The following is a 24,704-nucleotide window of genomic DNA, read 5'->3' as shown; positions in this document are numbered from 1 at the left end:
TGGGCAGTCAGGGAGCACCTCCATGGAGACCCCACGCTCCCTGGGCATCATGCAGGGCAGGGGCATGACCACCCCACTGGCAGGGAGGAAGCCTGGAAGACTCCTTTCATTGCTCCAGCTGCAGCCCCAGAGCTGGACCGCAGCGATGCTGGAGGGCACAGGAGACTCCCTTCCCTGCAGGGTTCTCAGCAAAATCTCCAAACCAGCATCGACAGGCTGACCTGTGTCCTCTGCCTAACTCGAGCCTTAAGCTGCTTGAACTGTGACTTGAGTATGATGATCATCTGGGAGGTGGAACCCTCAGCATGCTTGTCTGGTAAGTGGAAGACTCGTACTTTCAAACCATAAGATACTTTCCAAGTCAGTGTGGTATTTCTGCTTTGTGAAAAGGGGAAGCTGATGTGCAGGCTTGTCCTCTGGCGCCAACAGTAAGGGCTGCCGGGGGAAATCTGCCCTGCGGACGTCGTGGTAGGTCAACTACTGCTGTTACTACCGTAACAGCCTGTACAAACTTAAATTGAAGCTGTTCACAATGTTGAACACACAGTTCACAAACTAGTTGATGCTCAGCTGAAAATATTAACAGGAGCTGCTGACATATGGAAAAAAAAAAAAGATCAGACTAGTGATAAAGCCAGAGAAATGGTCTAAGAACTGAAAAAGGTGAACTTAAGGCTCAGCAGCTCAACAAGTACGCTTCTGCCCTCCTTCTGGCAAGTGAGATAGTTAACTAGTTAATAAACATGCCAGTCAGTCAATCACATCCCTCTGTGCGAGAACTGTAATATGAAGCTTACCTTGGGGAAAGTGGACAGATTGTTTCATTAGTGCTTCAAGGCCACAAAGTCCCCCTGGCTAGGGCAGTGCATGAAAAGAGATGAAACTCAAATTCTTACTCTTTCCTCCAAGGCACGCAGAAAACCTACATATATTATAGATGAAGTGAGCAGTTGACATCTGCATGCAAATGTGTAATGTCTAAAAAAAGCTTTTCTTGTCTCAGTTCTTTTTCTTTTTTTGGTCATTGTCTAAAACCACAGGAATTTGTTTCAAGCACACAGGAAAATAATGATTTGCTTAGCATTTTGTGCTCATAGATGAGGTTTGACTAGTTTTTCACTGAAATACAAGAATCTTCAAAGGTTTGTTGGCCAAATTTATTCTCAGCTGGTTACCTTTGTAGGGTATGTTGCTTGTTACTACTGAAATATCAACAATGCACTTGTTACTGCCTAGAAAATAAGTGTAAAGGCTGGTTGCTGCTGTATGGAGCCTGCATTTCTGACAGATACATGTCAGCTGAGACTGATCTTAATGCTGGGGGGGGGGGGCAAAAAAAAAATCACAGGTTTCAAAAACACTTTGCTGTGCCCATAGATTTCTGAGCTCAGTCTCTTTTCTTCACACGTTCATTTGAGGTGAGGAAAAGACTCAATGTGCGTAAGCCCTTCGGGAGGTTGTATGGAAGAAATGAGTTGTGAGGAAATAAATATGGAAAATGAAGCAGGCACAGATGTCTGAGGAGGGGGGATACACGGGGAGGGTTTGCATTGCCGGGGTCCCACTGGTGACTAGGCTGGGCAAAACCAGTCCTGGTTATAAACCATCAAGGATCTCATGTAACCCGGCATGGATTTATACAGGACTTTGGACACAGTGGCGAGGAAGAGGAAGACAAAAGCTTCAGAGAGGGTAGAAACATGGCATTAACGAAGAGAATAAATATTAGCAGCAGAACAACTTGGTAAACGCTTCTCTGCTGGACGGGAATCTTCGTCTGAGATGAAGCATCTTGCTGCATAGCTCATTGTCGCAGTGGTTCAGATATCTGGACTATTCTATTCTTTGGTTATTTTAATCAGATTAATTCCAACTATTTATCACACCAGAAGAGTTGCAAATCTCCACATCAAGTGTTACAGTCTGATCATAGGGCAGGTGTTCACTCCTGGACACGTTTCTTCAGGGAAAAGATGTAAATGTTCAAGTGCTCGCTCAGCTGCCTCCCCTAAAGAGAAATCACAGAGCTTAGCAACCAGTTTCATACATGCTTCACAATTCACCATCTCTCTTCTCTTGGCCAGAAGCAGGAGGACCTGACTACAGCCCTTGTGTACTTGAGGACCTACGAGTACATGGGCACCTACAAGTATTCAAGCGAGAGAGTTGTGGTGTTGCAGCACACTGATGGGAACTTAATTCACTATGGCCCAGACTCAGAGGTGACATGAACTCTGATGGAGCTGGGCCCCTCGGTCAATAGTGAATTTGGACCAGGGATTTCTGTTCTGACCTCCACTGACTGGCCCATACTGGTGCCGGGGTAAAATCTACTACAATGCCAATGTCTGCTGGCAAAAAGCCTCTTTGTTTCAAAGTCAGGAAGAAACATCCTTACATCCCAATGGTGTATCTTAAATAAAAGAATGCTGGCCAACTCCCTGTGAAATGAGATCTTTTCCATGCAAGGTGTTTTATCTGAAAGCAAATCCCCATTAAAACACTTTCCTAAGGATTACTTGACAATGCTCTTTAGAAAAGAGGACATTAACTGAGGAAAAATGAATTTAAGCAGCAATTCAGATGACAAAACTGCTATGTAGCAGACACAAAAACGTACTGGTAAGACTGAATGAACTGGGAAACCATTCATGTCTTCAGCTTGAGAGGTGCTAATAGAGGGCCAAGACAAGATTAGAAACTGGGACAGCTATTTTGCTTGCCGATTCAAAGCAAAGTTAACCTTATTTTATGACTTCTATTCATTTTACCTTCCTATTTTTTTAGTCTAGTAAGAAGAAAAGGAAAAGCAGTGGGAGAATTCATGCCAAATGGATTTACTGCTACATAAAAACATCTGATTGTGATGGGGCTAAAGCTGACAACAGTTGACTACATTGCAAAAACTCAAGTCACTGAAGTTGCTCCATGTGCAAAAAGGCACTGCCTGCAGTAAAATTCTTTTTTTTTTTTTTTTGTTTAAATTTGGACTATATAAAACAATACACAGAAAAAAAATGCCATCACTGAACATTCAGACTTCCAGACACTGCCCCAAGTAGATGGTGTAGAAACCCTTCCCGGACCCCATCCTCCTCCCTGCCCCAGTGCAGCTCTCCCCTCCCGTGGCTGCTTCGGAAGCTCCCACTCACCACGCAGACCCCAAAGTGCACGTGTGCGGCCGTGACCAGGGCAGTGAGAACGGCGAGCACTGCTTCTTCTGTCCAGCCCAGCAGCCCGGAGATGGCCGCGTAGACCACCAGCGCCAGCGGGAAGAGGAACCAGTGGAAGAGCTCCGGCCGGGTGCTGCTCATCTGGCAGATGATCACCTTGCACTGCGGGTGAGAAGCGCTGGGTCAGCCCAGGGGTCTAGGCAAAAGTATGTCCATTTTTCTCTGCAGGTTGTTTTTGATGAGGGGAAAACAAGGCTGACGTTCAAAATGAGGCTTGTTTCTGGTGAGAACGCTGCTATAGATACATCTTTCGGCATTATTGTCTGTGGGTCTTAAAGGACTTTGTTACAAGTAATTTAAATTACACACTTCTTTTCCAGAGACGGTGTTTTGACACTCTGCTTTATGAGCCGAAGTACATCTTTGTGAAAAGGGAGTTTGTTTGATGCCTCATGATTTCACACTGGCTCGTAAAGTTGTGATCCCAAATCAAATGCGCCACCACTTAATCACTGGGAGAGCATACTGGTATTTTAATTACGTGGCGTGACAGAAATATATTCTGGTTCATTGCATAGAAGGGAGGGAAAGTACTGTACGCCACTTTTAAATCCTGTTTTTCTTTTCTAACACTCCTTCATGTACTAAAACACCATTTTCTTGGCTCGATTATGGCAGTGGACTCCCTGGAGATGTGGCTGGGGGCCCAGGGAAAGGGATCCCACTCGGAATGGCAGAAAAAAATTAATATATGGTGCATTGTTTAACTGAAAGCAATTAGCTTAATTTTACTGAGTTCTTGAAACATAATGAGTTGAAGCTCAGATTTTTTTAAAACCAGTTAAACACACCTAAGTGTTTTACACTCCTTAAGAAATGTGTCTCGTACACTATTCTCTTTTTAAAGAATAAGCACAGCTAAAATAGTTTTTCGATTTAAGTTTCTATCAAAATTTAAATGTGGTTAAAAATAGATTTTATGTATCCTGAAAACTGTAGAAGAATGAAAAACTCATTCACTGTGCAGTGCCTGAAATCCTGACAGCAGCAGTAGGAGTCTGACTGTAGGGAAAAAATACTGGCTTTACCGTCTGTGCTGTGGAAGCTGAAGAATGCAAAAATAAACTATGAAAAAATAATTAACTTTCAATAAGGCAAGAAGTAAGCATTTGTACCAAATGTAAATATTTTTGCTTACAAAGCATTATCAGAATTGATTGTGAATTTTTTTGAATAACATTAGTTTTATGAGTCCTTTGGGAATCATTCCAGAGGGTATCAGAAATTGCTAAAGCAATCTATATGTTATAATTTTTCTGGCTGAATAATTGCACCTGTTCAGAGATTGGCTTTCACGGTGTTTTAAACTGTTATTACACCGTGTTAAGTAGGGTACTCGATTTTTCACAGAGATTGCTTATTAATATTTGGAGCAATTCACCTTCGGTGTATCACAGCACTGCAAAACAGACCATGCTCTGCCCTCCTCCCTCCGTTCCTTGTTCCCCCTGGTCCTGAAGCACTGACTCACACTACAAGTGAGGCAAAAAACAGCATGAGGAGATGAAAGCGCTGGAGTCTGGAGAGGCAGACTGGAAAGAAAAGGGATTCTGTCCTGTGCTTTTCCATCCCCCTTGCCTACACCTTGCAATGCTACTCCGGCACTCCTGAATTTAAGCCTCTAGCAGCTGTGGTTTGTAGCCCAGGGCAGGTCCTTAGTGTCTCCTCTCTTACTATGTCCCCTGGGAGGCTCCTCATGCAGCATCGCCTGAGCTGCCTGTGCTCATCAGCCAGCCACCACGTTGGACACTGTGATCCCACTGAAGGGGATGGCTGAAGGTCCCCTCTGCCAGACCTCAACCCTCCACTCAAAAACGTGCCTCTGAGGGCCCTCAAGGGCTTCCTAAGTGGGACCTGTGTCGTTTGTGCTCCATGGTGATTTGCTTAGACCTGGATATTTCCGAGAGCTGCCCTACGAGCAAATCATAAAGCAAGGTCTGAGCTCCTTGGCAAGACGGGTGGTCAAACCACAGGCAGTGCTGTTGCTGGCCATGGAGACTGGGGAAAGAAGTCCTCCTCTCAAAAGCAGCTTTCCTTTTTAAGGCCTCAGAGGCCTTTTTTTCCTTAGTTTACACAAAAATGCTGGAAATGGCCTGTCTTTCTGCCTGCTCCCAGGAGTCTGTCGCCTTCCCTACTTCTTCTGGCATTGCACATCTACAAGGCCAGGTCTGAGACCAGGCAGCTAGTCCAAGGGATCTGCTGGGCAGCTAAATGTGTTGTCAAAGGCATGAGAAGTTCAAGATACTTGCAGGCAGCAAGACGTGGGCTGTAGTTTGTGGTTTACAGAACAGATAATGGAAACCCAGCGTGTCAGACTATCACGGAGAAGAAAAGCATTTCCGTGACAAGCCTTACTCTGATGCTGGAGGAAATGTGTGTGTACAAGGGACCAGAGGAGGTGAAGGAAAATACAGGCTTGTTTTTCACTTTTAAAATGTTATAAATCCCAACTAACATTCATAAATTTTAAATGCTTGCTTTTAAAATGTTAAAAATTTCAAGTAAGGTGCATACATTTTTAATTCATGTGAGCCTCTAACACTGCAATAGGTGTTTTGGTAAAAGAACAAACAAGGCAAGAAGAATATGTGTTGCACTCAATGTCCAATAAACTGCAGTCTAGAAAGAAACTTCTGGTTTGCCATACTATTTTTCTTCTGCAAGCATCCTGCCACAACTGCTCTCAGTTGGTTAAGACATATGCACAGAACCTGCCGTCTGCCAAAACTGAAAGCACTTTCCGCACTGGTATGAAATAATTGTATTTCTCATTTAGGAATCTACACTGTTCTCGTAAGAAAAAGGGGTAGATTAGCTAATGAAAAATGTATACAATAAAAATTATAAATCTGCAAACATCCCAACTTTTGCGAGATTAAGTCCTTACAATTTCACTGAATTTCACTGAATTTTTGGAGTTGGAAGGGACCATAGAGATCATCTAGTCCAACTCCCCTGCTGAAGCAGGATTGCCTAGAGCATGTTACTCAGGAAACTGTTTGATTTGGGACCCTCAGAAATTCACATTTATAGGATACATCTAACAAGCATCACAATTATGATTTATTTTCCATTCCCAAATCCAAATTTCTAGTGGGGTTATGCTTTCTCTTTCAAAAGCCTGCATTTTCCAAGCTCTCTCTCATAATGCAAGGCACTTCAAGACTTTAACTTTTCCAATTGGATGTGGCATTGCTCAGTGACACAATTTTAGATGGTGTTGGAGAGTATCTTCCTAAAATGACACTAGCCGCTATCCTTTAGGGTATTTTAGCATTAACTGGAACAACACCTCTCTACTTGGCTGCAGCTCTCTTGCCTCTCTCCTGGACAATAAAGAGGCAAAGGGCATCCTCCAGAGAAGAAAGCCCTGGGTTAACCGCAGTGCTGTCTGGCTGCCTTTGTTATTACTTCACCGGGGTTTATGTTGCCTCACAGGCATTGAAAGGGGGAAATTTGTCCCAATGGTGTGGTAGAGGAGAAACTAACCTGTGGGCAGCGAGGCATCGCTAAGCCCCTGCTCCTCTTGGTGTCTTTCCCTAAAAAACACTTATTCTGAATAGGGACGGGAAAATGCGGGATCAGCTGAGCTGTAGGACACAGGAACGCATGTACCACACTAATGGGCACAACAGCAGGTGAAGGCTACAACCTCCCCTACTCTTGGTGGTAAATCAATGCTTGTATTGAGCTTTCTTTCACCTTAGACAAGTCGCCAGTCCTGCCTATGTGTTGGGGAATTTCTGTTATATTTCTGGAAGTAAGGCCTCCCCAGAGCTCTTCATAAACTCTCCAGAAAATAAAGAACCTTTATGCTGTGGTAGAGTAGGTATTGAGGTACTGTTAAATGTCCAGACAACTGGTGTGATGTATTTTTGTCCAAGAGAGGGTAACACAGAGGTAGAAGAGCGGTGTGATTCTGCTGAGTTTTAACTACAGTTTCTGTTTCCTTCTGTTTATTCACATTAAAAAGCAATCTCTAAATAATACCACCACGACAAACATACTTACAGTAACGTTTGAGAAAGCAACCCCGACCATCCATAGAAACAGTCTTGGTTGCTTTGCTAATATGTTGCTTGGAGATAAAACCACCCAGACTGTAAGAAGAATGAACAGCAACAGAGGTGACACAAGAGGTAGGAGTCCTTCATACAAAGAATCATTCTTCAGTGTTTTCTTTAAATGTGCTCTGTAAATAAATACAATCATTTTATGGAGTAAGAAAATTTATCCATTCTATTTCTGCACAGTAACTTCAAACTCTAGCCTAAACATGGCCCAAGAATCATCTTGCAACACAACTACCTGTGCAAATGTGCTAGCTACCCAGACATTTAACGAGAAATTGTAGAATATCCAAGTAACATTTACTTCTGGGATAAAATGACAGAGTTTTATTCACATAGTTTCTGATCAGCTTCACCAGGTCATCATCACACACAAAGTGAGCTGCAATAGCTCTGTTGTTGCAGTTGTCATCCAAATGCACCGCATGCAGGCTTGCAGTGAATTCAAAATATATACCTTTTTTTAGAGGATGTAACTTCTGACATGAGGCATGAAATTACTTCAGCCAATACAGCCCACGTTTTCAGTGGCAACACAGTCAAGCACATGGCTGAAGAGATTGCTGTTGTTTAGGTCCAGAGGTGATGCTGCTAGACATTCCTGCACCATCGTCAAAAGTACAGCCTAACAGGGAGGCCTTTTTTGCTAAGTAGATCACAGGAAAATTAATGATGCATTGTGTTTTCTTGGATATTTTAACCTATCTTTTAAAGGTAGTGCTATCAAAGGTAGTAAATGACGGGATTTTCTGTCAGCTAGGAAAAAAGTAACTGTAAGATCGTCAGAGCCATTGCATCTATCTTGCATCTTTCTCACTCAGGCAAAACTCACTGAGAGGTTATAAGAGGAGTAGGAGGTTTAATTTACTGAAGTTCACTATCACTAAACCCTTTCTTCATACCAATAGTTCAGAAGAGCAGCTCTGTGTTTGAAGTGGACTGGGAAATGTCCTGTTTTAAATCTATGAATATTTGTATTTATAGAAAGAGCTAGACAAAAATCCAATAAATATCTTTCTCATTCCAAAAAAAATAATATTCTCAGTTGGTAAAATACCAACTGAGAACAGGCAGCAGGATGAAGAAAGAGAGGAGATGAATGGAAAACTCAAATTCCTCATCACCAAACAGCTTGTGTGTTCATCCTTCAAGCAACCCTGACTAGATGTTTAGAATTACTGTGCTCTTCTCTTCAGAGGAACAATAAACCCACCGGAAGGCTTGAGAGAAACTATGTCAAATGATGACTTGAAAGGGAAAACACTAAACAAAGTCCTGAGATAAGAGAAAAGAAAGCAAAAACCTAAACATTCATTGATGCAAATGATGCTCCTGACATGGGACTGACATGCCCAAGGTGCTGTCCTTCTCCCAGTCTTCCCCGAACTGGAGTCCCTTGCACCACTGGTCCCCAGCCCCCTCCTGCAGCTGCTCCCCACACCCTGCCCCAAAGCCCGGCTTTTCTGCAGGTCTGCTTTTCCAGAGTACGTGAATTGGAATGAGGAGATGTTCATTTCTTTGCAATAAGTGGTAGGATGAGAGGAAACAGCCTAAAGCTGCGCCAGGGAAGTTTAGATTGGATACTAGGGACAGATATAAGGAAAAATTTCTTCACCAAAAGGGTTGTCAAGCATTGGAATAGGCTGCCCAGGGAAGTGGTGGAGTCACCACCCCTGGAGGTATTTAAAAGGCATGTGGATATGGTGCTGAGGGACACGGTTTAATGGTGGACTTGGTAGTGTTGGGTTTACAGTTGGACTTGATGATCTTAAAGCTCTTTTCCAACCTAAATAATTCTATGATTCCTCAGCCTTTCTTGCCCCACACCTCCTCACTCTGCACTCTTCCTGCCCCAAACTCAGGGCTGTTCCTGCTTTCATAAACTACAGAGTACTACAACATGAAAAGGGCTGTGTAGGAGTGATGCGTTACTGTCTTCTAGTCTCTCCAAAATTTAAATGTTAATACTAATTTCCACTAATTCCTGAAGACAGGAGTGACAGTCCCTCCTTCAGGACACTTAGGATCTGAGAGACCTGATGTGACAGAGGAGTGAAATGAGCTAGCAAATACTAGAGGAAGGCAGGCAGCATTAATAAAAATAGGCCATCGGACTATTAACTAACCATGTATAAAATTCCTAGGTACAGCAAGCCAACTCTTAGATGTAATCACACCTTGTCACCTGCCTAGTCTGTATCTGATGGCAATTATCTGCAGACTTCATACAGAGGAGAGTCTTACAGAAGGATCTGGAGGACAATAAAGTACTTCATGGAGTGCAGGATGATCAGCTACAGAATTTTACCTAGTGCAGGTAGAAGGTACAAATCACTTTTGACTGCAAATAAAATGCAGTGTTTATAACTACAGAGCTTTCATCAATTTACTATGCAGGACCAGTGTGAGCCTGCCTTGAGAATGGCAAGTGAAAGGAAAAGGAGTTATAAACATGGAAAAGAAACCAGTCAGATTCTCAAAATTGACCAGAAAAATCTTTTACATTATCACAGAATCACAGAATCACAGAATATTTTTGGTTGGATGGGACCTTTGAGATCATCGAGTCCAACCAACAAAAAAAACAAAAAAAAAAAAAACCACAAAAAAACCCCACCACCAAAACAAAAAAAAAATCCCCCAAAAAATCCCAGAACACCAAGCACCAAAACAAAACAAACACCCACAACCACACACCACCCCACCCACAAACAGACACAAACCAACAATCTCGGGCACTAGAGCATGCCCTGAAGTGCCATGTCTACACGTTTCTTAAATACCTCCAGGGATGGTGACTCCACCACCTCCCTGGGCAGACTGTTCCAGTGCCTGACCACTCTCAGTAAAGTAATTCTTCCTAATATCTAATCTAAACCTCCCCTGTCCCATCTTCAGACCATTTCCTCTGGTCCTGTCATTATTCCCTTGGGAGAAGAGGTCAACACCCACCTCTCCACAACCTCCTTTCAGGTAGTTGTAGAGGGCAATGAGGTCCCCCCTCAGCCTCCTCTTCTCCAAACTAAACATGCCCAGTTCCCTCAGACTCTCCTCATATGACTTGTTCTCTAGACCCCTCACCAGCTTGGTGGCTCTCCTCTGGACACGCTCCAGCAGCTCAATGTAGCTGTTCCTGTAGTGAGGGGCCCAGAACTGAACACAGCACTCGAGGTGAGGCCTCACCAGGGCCAAGTACAGAGGCATCATCACTTCCCTACTCCTGCTGGCCACGCTATTCCTGATACAGACCAGGATGCCGTTGGCCTTCTTGGCCACCTGGGCACGCTGCTGGCTCATGTTAAGCCGGCTGTCCACCAACACCCCCAGGTCCTTTTCTGCTGGGCAGCTTTCCAGCCACTCTTCCCCAAGCCTGTAGTGTCACCTGGGGATGTTGTGACCGAAATGCAGGACCCGGCACTTGGCCTTATTAAACCTCATCCCAGTGGCCTTGGCCCATTGATCCAACCTGTCCAGGTCCCTCTGTAGAGCCTGCCGACCCTCAAGCAGATCAACACTCCCACCTAGTTTGGTGTCATCTGCAAACTTAATGAGGGTGCACTCAATCCCCTTATCCAGATCATCAATAAAGATATTAAACAAGACTGGCTCCAAAACTGAGCCCTGAAATCAGGACAGCATCTGGCCAAAAGAAGCTAGGCTACTTCAAGGACTACATTGATTTCTCAAGTCAGGAAACTGTTAAATATACAGAATTAAATGGGAAGGGATAGAACTTATTTAATGTTAATTAACTTACCTGTGAATGTTGTATAGTGTTTGTGGAAATGAAAGAAATAAACTGAAGCCTGGAAGAGAAAAAGAGTCATATGTAATTCTTTACAGTCCTGCTACACTGATGACCTCAGAGTTTTCTCATATAACAGAGCCAGTGTGCTATTTTTGAAAGGACTTGGTATTCCTGTACTCATTACAGGCTACGAACTGAGTTTGGAGGCTTTAGGCAATAATAAAACCTTCCTTATTTTCCCAAAAGTTAGCTGCTAGAAATAGTTGCTGATACAGACTTTCTTGTATAATGAGTGAGAAGGCCAGAAAGATTTTTTAAAAACTTAGTAGGTTGGATCAGTTATTTATCAATCGTATTTATCATACATATTTACTGGCTCTGCTGGACCTAAGAAAGTTCACAGCCCCCTTTTGCATGAGCTGATCTCTGTTTATGTAGAAAAATAAAGCAAGTCTGACACCAAAAGCTTTGCAATGGAATATATAAAGACAATTAACCTCAAACAGCGCTGCCCACATTACCAGGGAGCTAATAGGTTTATAGTTCAATATACTAAGGTCCAGTTAATGATCTGCTTTGCTGATACAACAGCTGAAATGAATTCATTTTCATACAATGACCATCATTTGATTTTTTCTTTAATACAGCTGTGACCTTTCTGGAGATCAGCTTTAACCCACAAAGGACAAGGAATTCGCCTTTGCTAGCGCTGTGTCTATCTCCATTGCTGCTGGCACTGCCAACACAGCGGCTAAAAGCCCTAGAGCTGCCTGAAGACCCAGTTGTACCCTGTCTAACACATCCCAAATACACGGGCCCACGCAAGAGTCAAAGAAGACCTCCAGCAAGTAGTGGAAGTTCAAGTTTTAAACAAAAAAAAGCAACAGTATGTCAGCCTAACTGGTGAAAATATATTTAATGTTTTTTTAATGTGAGACCCATTTCCTATGTTTCCCTGCAGAGATTTTTGGGTTTGCTTTGGGGTTTTTTTCCTGCTTTCTGTGTATCAAGGGCTTTTCCCTGGTCTGTTTGCTGTTTGGAGACTGCTTTGCGTAGCATATTTCCGCCCAGCTTTTATATTATAAGGCATGAGGATTAGTTTTAGTGCACTAAATTAATACATAATTCCTATTTTGTTATGGGCAAGAAAAGCACTTTGATGTTGTAAACGTTCTGATTTAACCTTTAAAAAATCTCATTTAAGAAACACAGTTTCTTACTGTTTGTACAAAAAAGCAGCAAACTTTAATCTCATTATTAGAAATAAGGAAAAATAAGAATGAACAGAGGGGAGAACTGATTTCAGATGACTTTGTACTGGGACTAATGTGGCATAGCAGACTCTCAAGAAATTTCAGTGTTTACGGTTCAGTCCTCATCAAAGACATACCCAAGTGTTTAGCACACGCTGGCCAGAGTGGCAACTCAAGAGAAGGAAAACTGAAAAAGCAGGAATAGTGGAGATCAGGATTGTTGGAAAACAGAGGTAAAAAGGGATGAAATGGAAAATCCATTTCTCCAGTCTTTCTGATTATCTTTTAAAGAGGAGGAAACAAAGAACTGGAAAAAAAAAAAATATCCAACTTGTAAATAATTTCAGGTCTTGCATTTTTACATGCTTACTCCTTGGTTTTGTCTCCTAAAAGAAATAATATAAAGGGCTCTGCTTCTTTACCATAGCAGAAACTCTATATCAAACAGCTGAAGGATGTGCAATTGAAGTAATAGCCCAAGTATTCTGTAAATATATTTCTAAAATTCACAAGCTTAGTGCCTTCAGAATGATCTGTGTTTAATGTGCACTCCAGTTAGCTATGTTTTCTATTAGGCAGGGAGGGCTAGTTCAATAAAATCTTGAGTTACGTACAGCAGTTCCAACATCTGTATCACATTAGAGCAGACATGAGACAAAACATTGACTCTTGAGGTTAAATCTAAATTTCCTGCTGCAATCCTGAAGTTTGATTTGTTAGGAGAAAAGCAACCGAGAGGAACAGAAATAGAGACTAGAACTAGAAATAGAATTCAAAGAGCAATGGTTGCCAACAATTTGTTATTTTTATGAAGTGCCATTTTAGTTAGAAATAACACACTGACCACAAACAATCCCCCAGCCAGCTAAAAGCCACTTTCCGAAAGGGGCAGTTACACCAGTTACTCCTGTGTATTTTTATACAGCTTTTATACAGCTCTTTGTACAGCTTTAGCAGAGTGAGAGCTGAGGATGCGGTAGGGAAGGCAAAGGGTGTTCCCTTGTTTCTTATGGGATTTTCAAAATTCCATCATTTCCTACAACATGTTGCTTTCCCATCTCTTTTTAGCTAAGGAGGCCTGGCTTGGGGGCTGCTTTTGGTACTCATTAAGTCTGCTTTTTAATTGGCATTAAGGATCCCTTTGTGCCCAGGAGCTAAACTGCTGCTTCCGCATTGCTGCCATTCCCTGCTTGTCTGGGGAACAAAAGGTGCAGCCGGGAAAGCAAAGCCACTGCTGTCTCTCTGGCGCTCAGCCACCCAGGCACTGCCCAAGTGAGGATGATGAAGCTTTTTCTTTTTTTTTTTTTTTAATGTCCTAAAACCACAGATTTTATTTTAAAATAATTAAAAAAAAAAAAAAACCCACCAAGTTCAGTGTACTAGACATCTTTAATGCATTGCAGAAAATAGAACTCATCAAGTGTTTTTAGAAGTATTACTGCTGTTCCAGTATTTTTTAATTTCTCCTTTAATATTTTCCCCCATTTCCCAGCTGATTTAAATTCTGAGACCCAACTGTAAGAACACAGGCCTGTATTAAAGGCAGAAATACTAAAGCACAGATGGGTGGCACAAATACACACAGGGAATTCTTGTGTCATGCTAGGCTGAAGGTATCAAGCCCAAATCCTCGGATTTAGGTACAATCCTACGGTCAGTCCTCTGCTTTGCACTATCTTGACTGCCTTTTCAGAGAAATAAGCATTTGCAAAGCTCTTTATCAGGAATTGTTTTGTCCATATTAAAAAGCAAACAAACAAACAAAAAACAATGCATTCAGGAATTCAGGATTAGAGACATGTCAGAAATAAAGCTATATCTTGTTTTCCATGTATATATATATATACACACACATATAAACACACAGATACATATATACACATGCATATATAGTTGTGTATATATACGCATGTGTGTAAAAGGGATCAAAAAATAATTCCCACCAATTCAAGTGAGAACTTTAGATTTCATTTGGTACTTTTGAATTCAGTTACAAAACTCTTAAGATGTTACTTGTGTGATATTGCTGGGTGAATTTAAAAAAAAAAAAAGGAAAAAGTTAGCAGGTGACGGATACCATGGTACATTTGTCCCCTATGTTAGTCTAGACTAACAGTAATGTTTTTAGGTTTATTTACACGAGGGCATCATAAACCATGCCCTAAAGACAACTGAAGACCCGCAGACAGCCAGGTTATGTTTCTGTGACACACTGCAGTTACTTAGTGTGGCTGCTGTACCTGGGTTAATTTAGGCATTTCTGCAAAATGTAGACTTGCTGGTTGAAGAGAAAGAGAGGATACAGCCAGAAACGATCTGCTGATGCTGCTGTCAGTTCTGGAAAACACTATTTCAGTAACCAGCAGAAGAGCCCCACGCTGGCGTGCAGACAAGGCTAAAAAGCCCACTGCAGGTAGCCAGGTTCCCGAGTACACCAAACTTCGCAGACTATAAACACCACTAAATAAAGAAGGAACTCCAAGTAGGTAGCCAGGACACCTAAACCACTATTTTTTAATGAATTATACTGCTTCAAAGGAAGGACAATGTTTATCTTGGCTATTTTCTCCCCACCTTTGCTATCATAAATCACATTTGTTGGTAAATTCCTGACATATGAACCGTCCGAAGAAAAGCACTGAAATATGATTTGCTAAGAATAGGCTCTTCCTGATAGTTAAAAGTTAAAAAATAAGACAGTGCAATACAGGGATGTAATTTTAGGTGAAGGCTGCACTGGAAACTGTAGGAATTTGGTCAGGAAAGTAAGAACCCTTCCAACCTCCTGCGCCCCCCCCCAAAAATACTCCCCAGGAGCAGTGAAACATCCTCCCATTTGGGAGGCAGTGGGGGGGGTCTGTGCAGACCTTTTCCTGGGCATATTGCAGAAGATGAGCTCACTAAAAATCAACTCTTTAACAACAGGCAGTTGTAGTTGCATTTCAGCCTACAGATGAAATATTCTCATCCTCCTCTCATTCTTCAATTGCCCACACCTCCATATGGCCTTCTTCAGTCTACTGCCTGGCCTTTCTATCGCATAGTTCATCATAGTCAATGCTTGCTTTAAAGAAATGGGATGTCAAATTAAGGTTGAAATTAAGATTAAAAATATTTAGGCCTCGATATTAGCCTAAAAAATATCTTTAAATACTTTTTCCATGGTTTTTTTTCCAAACCTATTCCACGTTTAGAGCAGCTAGACACATGAAAATATCTTAACACAGTGAATGTTTAGCAACTGATCAGTGCCAGAAAGCAAGCTTCATCCAAAGGTGAGCATTTAGAAGCGCTTGTAGCTGGAACAGCAGCTTTGTATGGGACAGCGTGATTTTCTCAGGCACATCTGGAGAAGACAACTCTTTTAATTGGTTGTGCAAACAGATAATTGCATATTGAGCTGTCCACTAACTATAAAATTATGTTTTATTATTATATAAAATGGCAAACTTTGAACTACTTAGTGATTAAAAAAAATAATTAGAAAATGAGTTTATAATTTTCAGACTTAATTGAGCCTGTGAAGTCTGAATACATTAAGCACATTTAAGGACAGACGAAAAATACACCCAAACGGATCTACACAGCATGAAACGATTTTAACAGGAATTAACAGGACACTGTAAACATGAGCACTGTCTTCATGCACAAAGTTGATGTATGTTTTGGATGTTTAGCATCTAGGACACTTCTTGAGTGTAAAGATTGTAAAGAGATGCATTTATCATGCTTGTTGATTTTATAGCTTATTTTCAATGTCTAAGGAAGTACATACTGCATTTATCTCCCTTGAACTGAGCTGCAGACTAATAATTAGCATTTGGAGGGATTTATTATAGACTGGGAAATTAGTTTATAGATGTAGAGGCTTCTTTGATGCAGTTCTGTTCACACAGCATGCCCACATCATTCCCTTTTTCTGGGCACAGCAAGAATCAAGCACCAGAGAAGCGGTGCCTTTATTTGAATAGCCCAGGCTGGCTCCCAGAAGTTTGACTTTCTTCTGGGGCTCCCACTGCCCGTGAAATGACTTCTCACAGCTAACCCCCCCAAACCCACTCCCACTTGTAATTAGCAGCCTGTGACACTGCTCTGCCTCTGGCCTTCAGTGCTCTGGTTTTCTGGGTTATTGTTCTGACTGGTTCAGATGAGTTACTCCAAACATGAACTCAGCTGCTTCTTATATATATATATCTCAACTGACAGGTGAGTATTTCACACCCTTTACTTCAACGAAGTCTCATACAATCTGTCACAACAATGCTTTAATAAATGTTAAATTGGTGACAGACTTGTAGAAGCCAACTCACATTAACCACCCTTTTCAAACAAAGCGAGTCAAGGCCTGTCAGAGTGATAACATTTTGAAAACATATCTCTTAACGTCTCATCATTTAACTGTCCATCAGTAAGACACAACCATCAGCCACTTTGCAATGGGAACTATAGGAAAGCACTGCAGAATGGCTTATTGGTATAAGGCAGAAACAACTCATAAGTAACATACGTAAATAAGAAAAAGAAAAAAACCTTCCACTGTCAAAGATGCACTTGAGTTGCCTTTGTGATTTCTGCTTTGCTGTAAAATAACCCTGAGATCTTGCTATGGAGGCACACAGGATTCCAAGTTTTCCAAGACCGTATGAGAGAGCAGGCTGCTTCACACAGCCGCAGCTCCCTGGAGCAGAGGTTGAGGACCACGTTCAGATTGCTCCAGCCCGCCAGATGTGGTGAATGGATTTATAGGACATAAATGTCCTGTTAAGGATTAGCCTCAAGGACTTCCAGAGATACTCAAACAAATAAAATTATGGGTCCGTTTCTACTTTAACACTGAAAGGGACAAAAAATATCCATTCTTAACCAAAGAAATGTGAATGTCAGACCATGACTGTTTGGCCGTGGCCTGCTAAACATTTTGTGACAATGAAAAAAGGGCAGACTGTTGTACAATTACCCACCGCACGAACTTGTGTGTCCTCCTTTGATACATAGGACGCAGGACACGGTTTCAAGACAAGACGATGTTTTAGATGGGTAACTGTGTTTTCCCACTGCGACAGAATTCGAATACATGGCATGTTTCAAATGTCATGGTTTGGTCTCATCATTAGTTTTTTGCTGCTGATATGCTTTCATTTACGTATTTATTCCCTGTTTTATATACTTTAGTAGCTCAGAGAAAGAGTGAACCTCAAAGAACACACACTCTGCAAAAGTCCACGCAGAACCCAAACCAATACACATCCTAGGAAAAAATTCTGAATGCTTTGGCCCCGTCTTGAAAAGAAAGTACAAGTTTCAGATCTCTGACAGATGTTAGTGCTCCATTCACATTTCATGTTCAAACCTGTACTTTGTAAATTTGTCTCAACTTTGCCACAGGCTTCAGTAGCCAGATCTGGGCACTGTTGACCAGACAGAGTGGACTCAAATGTACCACCATGTCTGGACTACAGGACTGTCTGCCCCATGTGCCACACACTGACGAAGTACAACATATCCTCTCCATGCTTTAGTGGTCCTTTAACCACAAAGCCTGGTCCTGTGGCTGCAATTAATACTGAGGAGGAGGAGGAGGAGCAGGAATCTTTCTTTGCATCCAGGAGTCATTTTTCCAACCTGACTTTGTAAGGAATGAAGCTGATGTGATAACACTTTGCCTGGTTTTGTGCATCCCACCATAACTTCTGAGCACTCTGGTCAATTCTAAACAAATAGATTGAAAGAAATTTCCTTTAAGTTGCATGGAAATGAACAGCCAGGTAGAGGAAAACAGACATATAAATGTCTCCAGTGAAGTGAGGACTGCAGCCTGAACTCAAATTTTATTAGACATTACAAAATCCATCTCAGAAAGAGCAAGTATGAATGTCCCAAGAAGGGGCAATGCTTCATTCAGACAATGCACCTATTACAGGTCATTTAATTGCAATGTGAGACAGAAACCATCATCAATTAGTAATGCCACTCCCTGAATTACTGATATTTACCTGTCAGTGAAAAACTTCTTATGAATTCTATACTATCATTTGTGGTACTAGACTTTATATGCGGAACTGACTGTTTTAAAATGCTTATTGTAAATATTTTGTATTGTTCTCAACCTGATAGCACAGTGACAGGCAATGCTAGGCATTTGGGATACCCTAGAGGGGTGAAAATAAATGATAGCTCTCAGCCCAGTGCTGCCCTTTGAAGGGACCCTAGTTAGCCAGATAATGCTATGGGACAATTGTGGTTAAATCCCAAGAGAGCTTTTGGAGTGTCATTCACAGGAGCGTTGCTGAGAGCAGAGGTAATTAGTTCCAGCTGAGCACACAGGCACATACTTTTAGAAAGGTCTGGCTACTTTCATGCTAGGAGAGAAAAGGCATTTCTGTCTAGAAGCCAGGACAGCACACTCTGGAAACAGCAGAATGGCCTTCTTCCTTTGTTTGGTGTTCAGCTAGGTGTGTGTTTTGGAGCTGCAGACTGGAATTGCATTCACTGCCTGTGAAAAGTATGGGTTTCTGTTTGCTGGCTGGCTGGAAAATTCCCATAAAACACCATGCAAAAGTTTCTCTCCTGCACAGGGGAGTCCTCCGAGGTCACTGTTCGGCAGCCCAAGACTTGGCCTTCTTACAGGTGTTCACAGTGTGCTAGACAGTTCCCAGGGTCATAGCTAAAGCTCTCTCTTGGGAGGTTTTCATAAAACATCTAATCTAAACACTGGTACTGCTGCACTTTTATGTATATCTTTGTGTGTTCTGGCACCTGATAAAAATTCCATTATTTTCAGTGAGTGAGTGTCACCTGGTGATACCACAGCTTCCTCTGAGGAAGTGCTTTTGCAGAGTTCATCCTTAGGTTATACGTGGGCTATGATTTTTTTTTTTTTTTTCCCAGAAACTCCAGGAAAAACATCTGAAAAACTCCACTCTTGTGCATCTCGTTTGGATTTCTTCCCACTACAGAAGGTACTAGCTAAAGCCCAGCTGTTCTCAGAGAAGCGACGGCTCAGCAGCTGAACTCCTGTTGTGTACAGAACAGTAAGAGCACCAAACGACTTGCAAAACCTCTGCCAAGCATTGACGGAGCAGCTACAGGTTCATTGTCAGAAGGACCACTAGTGACTACTAACTGCCATCAGATGGTTAAGGACAGCCAGTTATGGTTTAATGGCTCCTCTTGGGGTCCTGGGAAACTAACTTGTAAAAAGAATCAGAGGCCCACTACATCCCTTTGTTTTTTAACTAGCCACAAAGGCATTTAACTGAGCATGCCAGAGAGTGGGCTCTGATACAAATGGATCCACAGCCTCCCTAAAGGAGAGAATAATTTAATCTTCCTGGCTGCTCGTCCCTTGGTGTAAGTTAGACCGATACTTTTCCTGCAGTCACAGTGGGGTCCTGCAATTTACTGCAAGCTTCTAAAAACTTGATATACCCAGATTCACTGCACACAGGTTATCCAATGTTAACCACCTTAACCGCTATTGCTGAGCTGAGATTCCAACCTGTGGTGAAATGGCAGTGCTTCCTGGATCACCATGATCCTCAGTGGAAGGATTCTGTTATTTTAATATCTCAATTTGGTGTCTGTTTTTAAGAGATTTACTAAGCGCTGTGACAACTTTGTAATATTGAGTCAATCAAGTTAATTTCTTGAATACTTTAAACCCATATTTAACAATAATTAAGCTGCAAAAGTTGCCCTGTTAATGGCATTGTGGATAGTGTGGGAGAGACAATGTTTTTAAAGAAATCTTTTGGCTCTCACTTATGCCTACTCTGCTTGGGACAACAATGGAAGAAATACTCAATTCTCTGCTCGCTGACCCATTCACGCAAGTGTACCACATGAGACAGAAGCAGTACTTCTTTCTAATGCTAATGGAATAGTCCATCAAACCTTGCTTTGCAGCTGTTTTTGATAGAGTATGAAAAAGGATGTTCACTTCTGCAGATCTGATGACATCGACATGCTTCCCTACCACGAATCTGCCTAATATGTTGAACAGTTTGAATTAAACCTTCATCCATGGCTTCCCAAGCGCGAGGGAAGCCATCAGTGTACTCACTGAACGGGCTGTCATGTGCCTTAGCGACAGGATCATAAGCAGTGATGTGGGTAGCACAGAATGAGCGTGTTCAATGGACTGGCCCATTGTGAGAACCCGACAGAAAAACAGGATGTCTCAAAGCTCGCTTGCTACAAGCTACCCATGTTGGTACCTAAAGCCAACCCAGGCCTAACCTGTCAGCATCCATCTCTCCTGGGCTTGCGGTGCTCCTTCCAGAGCACAAATCACTCCCTACCCCTCAGTACCCTGCCAGCCACCAGAGGGCATGGCATAGCTACACCTCGGTCAAGCTGAATAATCCATTGACTACTGAAAAGGCAACCAGTTTTTTTTCCTCTCCTTTCTTTCTTTTCATCAGAGTGCCTAAAACACACCTGACCACAAAAAAAAAAAAAAAGACTGTACCATCTTAGTCACACATGGTCAATTTTATACTCTGGGTAAAGCATAAAGGACTGTCAAAACCATGTCCTTGTACACGCTGCTCACAGAGACCACAGCCTGAACGCAGGGTCCTTTCCAATCCGGGAATTCTGGGAAGCGGTGCTGAGGCTGGAGGCAGTACCTGCTGAAGACCTCACCATGGGAAAGGGTGGTGAGAGACAGAATTCACTGTCAATGCAGTGAATTCAAAATTCCCCCCATAAATGCTCAAATAGCTCCTAGTCAGAGTCAACTTTGAGTGAGCGCCTGTATCCAAGCTCTCTATTTGACTCAAGGCCTGAAGACGTTTCTTGGGATGCAAGTCTAGACTGTCAAACACTTCTTTTGGTGCTCTCTTCTCATCACTTGTATGCTTATATAAAAATCCCTAAAATTTATATGCTAATTTCTTCACCTTCCAAGCAACGCATCAAAGCCGTTTCGCATACACACATTTTTAGCTAAAATTATAGTGTTTTTAACTCATTGAAATGTAACTGCTCTTGTTCTCAGTCTAGCTATAGCAGCTGAAAAATGCTCAGTGCTTATTTCAAACTACACCAACAGTACCAAATAGTGAGCAAACAGGCTATTGCTGCCCATGAAAAATGCATCACTCCTGTTCGAAAAGTAATTCTAAAGAAGAGCTTAGAAAACCAACCGGCTCTTTTTCAGATTTCCAGTTGTGCCTCCTAAGATTATTTAAATAATGCCTTTATTCCTTCTATCCATAATGTTTTGGAGCATAGCGTGCTGCAGGCCGAAACATTAAACTTACAATATATGTAAAAGTGAGTGACATTTTACCTGAGTGACACGAGGAGCTCCTGAGACCCTGAGAGCCAGCCAGCACACAGCACTGAACTGCACGTGCAGATAAGGAACATTCCCTGTATTATTTGTGTTCAACAGACAGTAATTCAACAAAGAAAAATGTTTCTAAAATTGTCTACTTTCTTTAAGTTTTCCACTATTAGCCCTTTTAATCAGCTCTATTCACATGTTTTTTGGACTAGCCAACACTTAGAAAAGGAAAAAAAAAGAAGGAAATACATGAAATAGCTAATCAAAATAATTAAAAAGTAATGCAGTTTTGCATGGATCTGGACACTTACCTATAAGCAAGATTACTAATATGTCTGTAATGTAGTATCCAAACAGGAAAGGCTTCTGCCAGACTTCCACACCAACAGCACCGGTGAGCAGATATGCTGCTATTAATACCTATTGAAAAAGGATAACATATTTTCAATTCTTTACTTCTAAAGGCACAGAATTTTGTTTATCATCTTAATACAAATGCAAGAGTGAAAAAAAAAATCTGTTATTTTCCTCCTGTCTCCACTTTACAGGACCTTACACTGCCATCCCAAAACAATCACTTCTAAACAGCGAAGCAGCTTCCAGGGTCACCAAAAAAATTATTTAAAGCATCTGAAATACAGTAAGCAAGGAACTTCCCTGCTAATGTGTGCATCTGCTGGTGTGTGGTAAGCATTGCTGACTTACCATTTCAAAACACCTAATTTCTAAGTCCCTTCTTAATGCCAGGTCTCCCCACTGCACAGGGACTTTCTTGTATTCGCACGCAGATTTCAGAATCATCAATATGGTTACTTTTGCAGCTCAGACCCCTGAACTGATCATATCAGAATAACTGGGTGGGGGGGGAGAAACCTAAGCTCACCTGAAATAATAAAAAAGAAATCAATTGAATGTGAAGAAATAAAAAAAAAGGGGGGGGTGGAGCTGAAGCCTTCCCTGATTTTTAATGTATTTGACAGATACCATCATTGCAGGACACGAAAAGAAACAAGCAGTCAAACTTCATTAGGAGTGAAAGGACTCAAACAGGAGAGTCATGAGTCACTTAACGTGCTGAAGTGCCACCAGTTTCAGTAGTGATGGAAACGTACTTTCTAGTCTGTTGTCAGAGTTAACTTTGTGACCCAGCTGAGGTCAGAAATCTTAATGCAATCAAAACCCTATAGCTCCTACAGCTCTAACCTTCACACCCGTTGTCCTGCTTGCAGCAGCACTGCCTACTGACAGTTTATGGCACGAATTGCTGAAGTTATACCTTTTTAGGTGTGTAACACGCAAGTGCAATATTGACCATGATGCAGCGGTTCCCAAGCCCTTGCGCCCTTGATCCCACCTCCTCAAGGGACCCCTCTCTCCTTTGAAACCCTTTTCCTGGCTTGGCACAGGCCACCCACCCCCTGCACCCCTCCTGCTGCTGGCACCCAGCCGGCGGGGCTGCTGCCCTTCTCTTTCTCGAGGTTGGTTTGTTCTCGGCTGTTTAGTTTTGCTACAGGACTCACACGGAGCCAGGTGTTTCATTTCACACGTCTCAGCCCCCTGAACTATTCTAGACTTGAATTAACAACGAATTGCAAACATTTGCTTCAGCTCTGAATTACTAACTGTGTTAGTTTTAACGCCACTTAGGAGACTGTATAATCATATATCTATTTGCAGGTAACAGTCAGTAACTTTTATTTTTTGTTCAATGCAGCTTCTCTCTCTGGGATGACAGATACTTGACAGTTTTACTCCTACAATAGATCTTACTATTTTTTGTTTAGGTTTTTTAAATACTTGGGTTTTTACTATATTATGGGGGTTTTATTCATTTTTAACGTCAACAAACACAGTTCCAGTCTTCTAAATTGAATTAATTGCTTTAATTTAAAGGTCCACTGAAGTTCAATATTACTGGTTAATACAGTCAGTACTTTTGGGCCGTGCATTCACAAGTGTCACTGTCAGAAGTCAGCACACCTCTAGAACAGGAGCGTCGGTGCAACGGGCTCCCTCGGGGGAAGCCCCTGCCCTGGGATTTGGTGATGCAGGACTCAGAGGTTGAGATTGCCTCTTATTTAACAGGTGCTGTGCTTGAAAAACACTCTTTCTTCAAATTTTTGGTGCATTGTTTTTTAAGGGCTCCTAACTGAGATCCTGGTGTCACTGAAATCAGTAAGAATAACCACTCCTGACTCCACTGAGGCAGTCTCAAAGACCTCCTTTAGAAAGCTGAAAGGACGAGAAAATGGCTGTGCCTCTTGACCTAAGCTGTATTACAAAAAATTGAAGATTGTCAAAATTATTAGACAAAAGCTAATATGTTAATCAGCTGTATAAACTTGTGACTGTTTTCAAAGCACTGGTGGTAAAAAAAATAATAATTCAAATGTACAGCAGTGTTCCTACGTGCAACCAAATAATTCTACTTAAGAAAAGACAGCCAGGGTTTCTATTCATCTCTCTGGCATTGATCGGCTTTAGTACTTTTCAGATATAAATCTAGTCTTTAGCAAATAAAAATAATTACAACCTTCTGTAAAATGAGAAGTCCAAATTGAATAACACAAGTAAGGATTGTACAGCAAGCTAGTGTCAGATGTGTACAATCCTGGATTCCAACTCACTGCAGCATCTGACCAGGCAAATGTTTGGCTTGCTGAGGCCTTATCTGTGAGGAGGCAACAGTACTTAATGCAGACAAAAATCTGGCATGGTGTTAATTTGTAGGCCCTTTGATAAGGCAGCCTGTGGCTGAACAGCAGGACAGCTGGCTTCTAAGCAGCAGCTCCCTATATTGCCACAGCTTCGTAAATCACAACAGTCACCTTTCTCCCCCTGTAAAATCAGAATATTACTTCTTTAACGGGGCATTGGGAGAATTCTGTATAACCCTAAGGCAGTATAATTCCTCAAGATCTTCATTTTTCTTTTTAATAGAGACCTTTTTTTTGCCCCTCAGAAGAGACAGAAGGTTTTTAAAGATGTGATGTGCACTTGCATTGCTCGGGATTTCTCTACCGGTTCCTGAAACACTGGCTGCCACCGTGCTTACCAGGAAAAGGTCATATAAAACCTATTTCAGCACGAGTTCTGTAAACTACTTGT

The 24,704-nt window shown here is 41.9% G+C and overlaps 1 protein-coding gene across 1 annotated transcript in view; it reads right to left on the bottom strand.

Moving 5' to 3' along the window:
• Positions 1 to 1,942: 1,942 nt before the first annotated feature.
• LOC141463800 (ethanolaminephosphotransferase 1-like) overlaps positions 1,943 to 24,704 on the bottom strand; it is a 57,763-nt gene continuing 35,001 nt past the window's right edge. Inside the window, exons 7-11 of the mRNA XM_074146418.1 lie at positions 21,908 to 22,016; positions 11,061 to 11,109; positions 7,245 to 7,425; positions 3,153 to 3,335; positions 1,943 to 2,008 (exon numbers count right to left, since the gene is read on the bottom strand). Of these exons, the coding sequence (XP_074002519.1) occupies positions 1,943 to 2,008; positions 3,153 to 3,335; positions 7,245 to 7,425; positions 11,061 to 11,109; positions 21,908 to 22,016 (588 nt within the window). The remainder of the gene's footprint in view (positions 2,009 to 3,152; positions 3,336 to 7,244; positions 7,426 to 11,060; positions 11,110 to 21,907; positions 22,017 to 24,704) is intronic.

This window comes from Numenius arquata, chromosome 4, assembly GCF_964106895.1.
Source record: "Numenius arquata chromosome 4, bNumArq3.hap1.1, whole genome shotgun sequence".
In the NCBI taxonomy this organism is placed as follows: domain Eukaryota; kingdom Metazoa; phylum Chordata; class Aves; order Charadriiformes; family Scolopacidae; genus Numenius; species Numenius arquata.
This window is presented reverse-complemented; position numbering and strand designations above follow the sequence as displayed.